We start from the raw sequence: 8,426 nt of genomic DNA, 5'->3' as shown, positions 1-8,426 counted from the left end.
TAAACTGTGTTTATTTATTCAAAGTGAAAAGCTGCCAGAAATAATGAGGAAAGCCCAAGAAGCAGATAGGTGCAGATTCATGCCCAATAAAACTGGATTGCTGTATGGCAACGAGCAGTTTGAAGTCACATCAAAACAAATTGAGCTTTTGTGGCACTCTCAGTCGGTGCCTGTGTGAAATTTACATCTCAATGCAGGCCGTCTGGTGGACCAGTGGCATGGTAAATGAGCAATGCAAATAGTACTTACGCTGCTGCACACACACACACACACACACACACACACACACACACACACACACACACACTTTTAGTTGCACATTCTCCATGTAGAACATCCAGAGAGATCAGAGCATGTTTGTGTCTATAAATTATATTAAGTTAATGGATCTTTATATGTTTCATAAAAAAAATGGAAGCGTGTTAAACAATTGAGCATGTAAAGACACATACTGTCATTTCAAATAAATGACTTTAGCAATATGCACAACACTTATGCTTGTGAAATTTTAAAAAGTCTTAAGCACAACACTTACCCCAAGGTTTATATGATTGGCACAGTCTAAATCACCTTCCATGTCTTAACATGTTAAATTTCACTGTAACTGCAATGAACTGGAATGAGGTTTGGCTCATATAGTTTCAATATATATTACCAGTCTGCAGAATATGTTATATATTTAATGCATTAAAGGATACTCTGTTTGTTTGTAGAAAAAATGGGACGTGAAATAACATTTAAAGTATACAGCATTATCATGATGTGTAAGTGAAATCATTTAAAAAGTTTGCGTGTGATTTTTTGTAAACACATATTAGCTGTTAAAGCAGAAAATGGCTTAGCCTGGGTTAAGTTCAGAGCACAATTGGAGCATTAGCTTGTCTAAACTTTCAGGCTTTTGTTATCATAAGGTGAGCACTAATAGTCCTTGGGAAAGCTATCCTCACTAATGCTAGCAGCTGTTAAGTGGACGGCTTGCTAATGGTGTCCTCCAGGGGTTCCTGACTCACAGAACAATCACATGATATGGCCTAACTTACACCTCACTTAGAACTGAGGAGCCAGCCAGTAGTGATTATTAAAATTATTTTTCATCTCTTAAATCAGCACACAGAACCTTCCAGGATGTGGGTAAGCTTTGAAAATTTCACAGAAGAGATTACAATCACTGACAGCCCAAAGCAGTTGAGTTTTAAGGGTGTGTTTTTTTAGATCGGAGTTCAGTTACCCTGCTTGGTTCAGCCAAAAACAACAATTTATGGAATAATGCAAATCATGCAAATAACTTTTAGGCAAACGGCACCATCGATGAAACTGAAGAAACGTTTGGTTGAGTTTTTCAGGTGTTACCTTTCCTTCGGTGGCAGAAAGGCTTTGTTTTCAATATCACTATTTAGAAGTCAACACTATGTTTTAAAATTGTATATTTATAGTTTTAGTTTTCTGAAATTAATGTTTGGCCAAAACAATTAAATATAACTGCACTATATTTAAAGCAAATATGAAATAGACTACTGTTTTGAATATTCATCAATTGCTGATCACCCCTTAAATGGAATTTGTTGGCAAACATTTCTCAATGTCACCATGATTTAAATGACTTTTTTTACAATGCAAATCTATGTGGTTTAAATAGTGCATTTCTGCTTTGAACTCCCTTTCATCTTCAGGATAAGTTGAAATGTAGGCTTCACAGAAATATAAATAAATAATCTATTCACTTTTGTCTGTGTGCGATATCAACACAAGATTTACAAAGCTCACATAAACTCGTTATCATGCACAAGTTGATGTCGATGGCTATAACACATCAATGTAATGTTAGTACACTAAGAGTACATTTACAGGAATTCTATGTACGAATGTTTTTCTATTCCATGTCATGACCCATTACTTACAGCCATCTAACATCTGTCATATTTGCAGTTTAGCCGAGAAGATATCAATGTCTTTTTTTTCACGTTTTTCATGTCTGAGGATATGCTGAGTTTTTTACTACACCATCTCCATAGCGAACTAATTCACAGTGGAATGTGAGCCTTAGGTCAAGCAGAGCGCTGCGGTTTGCAGATCAGTGTGTGAGTACAGTTACCAGGACACCACTATATTGACTTACTCTGAAAATGTCAAAGTTCTCAGAGCAGGTTTGTAGTGAGGTGAAATCCTCAGGCTGAGTGAATACAGGAGTGTTACTGTGCCTGCCGAGTGCAAGCTGAGGACTCAAAGCTTACAGCTTCCTGACATTCCCTCACATGCTAAATAAATACTCACTCAGCCTGCAACATTAATCCCCAGAGTACAAGCGCGAGAGAGCGAGAGAAATGTAATGTGTCCCCACTGGAGGGGCTTCAGAAATGACGCAGTGCAATGGAAGACTCTGCTTTTGAACAAGGACCGTGTGTTAACTTTCCTGCGTCTGCTACCTCTAAACTTCAGAGAAAAGAAGCATCCGTAAAACACATAATACACAAAGCCTTATAAAAAATATATAGGTAATAAAATCATAGCCGGGTATGTTTAAACATTTACAGTCAACACTGAGATCTTTATTTATAGAACTTGACTGAAATGAAAACGGTCATATTTGTACCCTGGTGTCAGTGTTTTTTTTTTTTTATGCAAAAAAGTATTTTCATCTTAATTTTATACAAATGTGCAAATAAGATGAATCCTTCAGTCGTCAGTGTCAGTCAAGGATCCACAGGACAGGGCTTGAAAGGCTTATTTCAGGAACTCAACCTTCTCAAGCTCTAATTCAAGTAAAGTGCTCCATCAAAGAAAACGAAAAATAACAGACAAGGCAAACATCTGTGGCCTATTGATTTCACTGTCCATTGACAAAGAAAATAATAAAATTACAATGCAAATGGAAAATAATTATAATAATAGTACATCAACAAAATGCTACACAGTTCAAGCATATTGAACATCCTCACTCTGGTGCCCAAATACCAGCGAGCAAGTAGTCACACAGAGAAGTAGTCACTGGTCATACAAACTCCAGTTTGCCGTGGCCTGTGTACATGCCCCAGTGCACAAGAGAGAGGAAGCGTTCGCCTCCTTGTGTGCTCAGTTCGGCTTGTCTGAGTTTATCGCAGCCTGCACAGCAGTTCTCATGGCCAGTCACAGGCACCATACACTCCAGGTCCAGCTTTGCCATGTGGCCTTTTTTGGCATGGTTATGCCCATGGAAGCTGTAGTGCAAGCGCGAGAGCATCTGCTGTCTCTGAACCCGAAGTCGCTTGTTCTCACTGCGTAGCATGCGGAGAGCCAACATGATGAGCAGCACCAGGATCAGGCCTCCAGCGATGGGCACAGCGATCACAGCTGCTCTGAACCACACCTCTTTTGCTGAGGCTAACTCTTGCACTCGTGTGATCAAGTTCTGGTTCGAGCCCTCTGACTGATAGCGATCTGAAAAAGCAGAGACAGGGTTCTTTCATTCTTTGTTGCTTCGTGTACGCGTTTTAAGTGCTGCTTGTTTTTTTTTTTGCACAGGTTAACTCAGAGGCACATTCCTGCAGAGCAAAGTATTACATAATCCACATGCTATCAATCGCCATTCATATGTACCTGACAGCTCAAAGGTAAACTATAAACTGATTACTAATCATGCAACCACTCCTGCTTCTGAGCTCTGGCCCTCAAGGACAACACATTTCAACGGAACACACCACCATAACGTCTTAACATAAAGATACCATCCAGAATATTCTGTATGTAGAATCACTGTAGTTCTCACCTGTGGGGTCACTTCGGGTGTGAACAATACTGGGTAAACCCCGGTAGTTGCACATATCATCATGACAGCACTCAATAGGAGAAGGGCCTTTGTTTGAAACGTCCGAGTTCTTCTGAGTGCACACATCCACAGAGTTTAAGAGTGGGTCTAGACATCCATGTGTTAATGGGGAGTTTGTATTAAACGGGTCCAAGGCCTTGGTAAAACAGGCGTTAAGCTCTGATTTGCACATGTATCCCGTGGCAACACATTGCGGAGCATCGCAGTAGCATCTGATCTCTCCTGTAAAACAAAATGTAATGAATAAGTGCTGTTAAAGTCTTAACATCTAAATATCAATTATTATATATAAAGCTACCGTCTAACCACTCGAAACTTTCTTACAATTTAATAATAATAATTTGTAGCTTGATAATAATACGATGTTTTACAGTGTCAATGAATATCTTTGACAGTTTTTTATTTACATGTTTTATTCTAATGGGAAATCCATGACAGAATGATTTAGCAAAATAGATTTAAAAAATGTAAATGTGAAATTTAAGACTAATGTCCAGTGTTGTTCTCAGCGTCATAGCTTTAATGAAGACAGTTCTCTCCATTGTGTTTAATACTGTGTCGTAGTGTATAATATTTTTACACAAATGAAAGCCTATAAAGACAGAATTCTGACTGCACACTTCACGCAAGGACTAATCCAGATGTGTTTTAAGACAGATAATAATAATAGATGAAGTTCAACCTAAAACATATAAATAAATCTAGAGATACGATATGACCATGGGGAAGCCGCAAAACATGTCTTAGTAGACAAATAGTTGTCATTTGTTTTTGGCTTAATCAGTTTTTTTTTTTTGATTATGTGAAAACTTGCCAGTGTGTGTACCTGGAACCGAACACCAAAGCCCACACACTGAGACACAAACACAAATAAACACAGGTTGTGTGTGGGTTTTGTCTGTCCGACTCGAGTACTCGAGTTACGGGTCATCACTCTTGTTAGTGTAAACTGCTGACAACACAACACATACAGCACCAGGAGGGAGTGAAATACAGTCTGGGTACTAAGATTCCTATATTTTATGGCTCATGCTTTTTAAACATTCTGTACACTCAAAAATAGTGATTTCATCAAAATATTTCCTGACATTGTCTTAAGTGGGAATCTTAAAGCTTTTGTAAATAGGTTCCTGATTGCACCACATCCTCTCCCTACATTTCATTCTCATTACTTTGTGAGTGGAGGATGTATAAATTGTAGTATAAAATCCTAAACCACAATGCAATGTTCTATAAGCGTTATTGTACTTGTCTTTTTTTATCCATACTGGTTGTGACTCTTTGTAAACTAGATACTGGCCATAAATTAGGGCTGAAGCACATGTTAGAGATCGTGACCGATTTGCGTTGTGGTAGCAGCAACAAAAGCTTGTTTAATATATATATATATATATATATATATATAATAGAAATTATACACAAAACCGTGCTGAATGATTCGATTAAATAAATGTAAAAAAAAAAATAATCAGATCGTACCTTTAGTCAGGAGCACGGCCATGGCACAGAGTTCCAGCTGAAGCCAAAGTGAAACAAAACTGGAATGGCGATCCATTTACGACCAGTTCCCAGTCCGACAAGCCAGAGACAACGTCCGATCTCTCCCAGTTCAACACTCTCTTACAGGTAAAGTCGTGCTGACATGCAGTTGATCACTGAGATAAATAAGTGCATTCCCGCAGTTTCATCACATCATGAGCAAAAGCAAACCGAGGCAGGAATCTCCTGTGCCATGGGCTCACAAAGAATGAAACACTAGACTACGGTATGAAAACACTTCCCGTGTATAACTCATTCACAACGCGAGAGCAGAAGCACCAAGAACAGAGATAAAACGAGTGTGGTGATAAATGTGGTGTAATCCAGCAGATGAAGCTCCAGTGCAGGACACACGACCACACGGCCGACTGAGCCGCACATTCACACGCCGACAAGTTATCATCAGACGGCTCGGGAAACACCGCCTAGCCACGCCCTCTCCGCTCACTGATTGGCTCAAGCGGCTCGGTATATTTTAATGCGCGGTGCGATTGGCGCTCGTATTGGTTCATGCGGCGGTCACACAGGAAGCCCCGCCTCCCGCGCGGATTAGAGCCGCAATTAAGAAATAATAAAGAAACTCGGGTATGTTCTATTTACATAAATAAATAAATAAATAAATACATAAAATAATGTGTAATGAGTTTTTTTTTTATAAATAAAGCCTATAATGTCAATTATTGAATGATGTATTATTAGAAAACGCATTTACAATTCATAGAATATATATATATATATATATATATATATATATATATATATATATATATATATAAATCAGTGTGTAGATTATCTGTTGGGTAGCATTATTTTCCTGTAACTTAGTTACTTTGATTTAGATGAAATGATGACTGATTGTAGACACACATAAAAAATGGTTTTCTTTACAAAATTAAATAAAGTCTAACACATGTTATGTATTATCAGGTTAGCATATCAGCATCGCAAACAACAACAACAAAAAAAGATGGCCGTTTGAAGTAATGTATTTGTTCCTCACACTGCTGAAGTCTCGGAAGGTCGCCTATAGAGGAAAGCGAGAGAGTCGAGCGAAGCGGTTAGATAAATTAGCAATCCAAAGAGGCCCATGGCGCCAGAGAGCCGACACAGACAGACAGTGACACTCAATTAGAGCCGAGTCGATCCCATACAAAACACACACACACACACACACACACACAGAGAGCGCTCCGATCGATATCTCATCATGGCCCCTCCAGTCTGTTCATATGTTTATCATTTAGTGTTTGTAGGCCAAGCGAATATTTCACTAGCAGCACTGAACCTCCACAGATAAGAGCAGTCTTTATGAAACTGCTCCAGCTATTGCATATATATACACAAGTGTATATGGACATCCGATGTCACACAGATGAAGATGAGTTCCCTTCTAAATCTGGTTCTTCTCAAGGTGTCTTCCTCATACCATTTTAGGAAGTTTGTCCTTGGCCATTGTAACCACTGGCTTGCTTAGTTAGGCACAGTACACATGCACTACACATAAATTCCTATTTTATAACCTCAATCTCTGTAAAGCTGCTTTGGGAAAAATGTCCAGTGTTGAAAGCGCTATACAAATAAACCTGAGCTGAAGTGAATGTGATTTGCATGCAAAATCATCTACGTAAAATAGACATGTCGGATATGCCTCGGATCACTTTCCTTTGGATTATTATTATTTATTTATTTTCGTTTTATTTTGCCATTATATCCATGCGTAATGTAATAACACCACACTCATTGCTCTTTGGGTGGAAAATTGAGTTGTGTGAGAGGCTCAGTTTGTTGGGCTAAATGTCTGTAAAGGTGTCTAAAACGTAAATATTTGAAAAAAAACCCCTCCTTTTAATAACCCCTGTAAGCCATGCAGGTCAATACTGAAACTGTGCTTTGATGATGTGATCATGCTCTGGGCTGATAGCTCATCGTGTTTACAGGTAGAACAGCTGGTACAAAGCCTGAGAGACAGACTGAGAGACGCTATTAGGGCCGATTGCCCTTTGCCTGTAGATAGAGGGCCATCGATCCAGTGTCATGAGGGGAAGGACTAGTCTGCTTGGAGGGAGGGAGGGAGGGACGAACACACACACGGAAAGAGAGAGAGAAAGAGAGAGAGAGAGAAATGCACTGACAGCAATTGGGGTAATTGTTGGGAATTTCAGCAAGGCGCCAGTGTTCAGTAGCTCCAGGCTATATGCCCACACCTTTCACACGTTCTGCGGCTGACAGCAAGGCCAAAAGCAGAAAAACCCACATTTGTGTGAACAGAAACCTATTGGGTTATTTACACCAGACAACATATAAAACACGTTTTATAGCAGGTTCTTTCCACACGTCGATCCTACCATAATTTTCCTCTAACGCCAATTAAAGTAATTACAAACGTAGCAGTTTTGAGACTGTTTAGGAAAGTAGATTTTGCTGAAAGCTTTTTGACACTAAAAAAAGAAGCGCATGTAGGAATATTCAATATTCACAGAGGAGGAGATTTCTTCCTAACTCAAAAACGACTACGTACTAATAATGAGCAAGTGCTGCCCTCCTGTGGTTGGTTGGTATATATACACATGTATATTTATTTATGTACACATACATTATTTTATATATATATATACACACACATTATTTTATATATATATATATATATATATATATATATATATATATATATATATATATATATATATATATATATATATATATATACACACACACACACACACACACACACACACACACACACACACACACACACACACACACACACACACCCCTTTGTTATACCTTCTACTATAAAATGGTTAATGTTGACACAATTGTAACCTAATACTGGCCAGAGCCAACTGCAAAAACATTTTTTATTCCATATACTTAAGAAATTCTTAATTTCTATAACATTAGACACCATCAGCTATAATATTGTGCTTTTGAGAATAAGATCAGTTTGAAAGATGGGTACAATACACAAACCACGACACAAGATGTCACAAGAGTAATATTTTTCCAGTATGGATCATGCCTTATGTAGAAAAAAACTTTTGGTATTGTTTGCTGATTATTATGAGTGAGCACCGCTTAACTTGCA

General features: G+C 38.4%; 1 protein-coding gene across 1 annotated transcript; it reads right to left on the bottom strand.

The window, feature by feature from the left end:
• Positions 1–2,524: 2,524 nt before the first annotated feature.
• bambia (BMP and activin membrane-bound inhibitor (Xenopus laevis) homolog a) lies at positions 2,525–5,833 on the bottom strand. Its single transcript, XM_046852994.1, has 3 exons — positions 5,282–5,833; positions 3,743–4,024; positions 2,525–3,414 (listed from the first exon to the last, which is right to left on the bottom strand). Exons 1-3 carry the CDS (start codon positions 5,355–5,357, stop codon positions 2,990–2,992), a joined length of 783 nt encoding a protein of 260 aa, XP_046708950.1. The 5' UTR covers positions 5,358–5,833; the 3' UTR covers positions 2,525–2,989.
• Between the last annotated feature and the right edge of the window lie 2,593 nt (positions 5,834–8,426).

The sequence above is a fragment of the Silurus meridionalis genome, chromosome 7 (genome assembly GCF_014805685.1).
Source record: "Silurus meridionalis isolate SWU-2019-XX chromosome 7, ASM1480568v1, whole genome shotgun sequence".
Taxonomy (NCBI): Eukaryota; Metazoa; Chordata; class Actinopteri; order Siluriformes; family Siluridae; genus Silurus; species Silurus meridionalis.
Note: the sequence above shows the minus strand (reverse complement) of the source record. Positions and strands in the feature narration are given on the sequence as shown.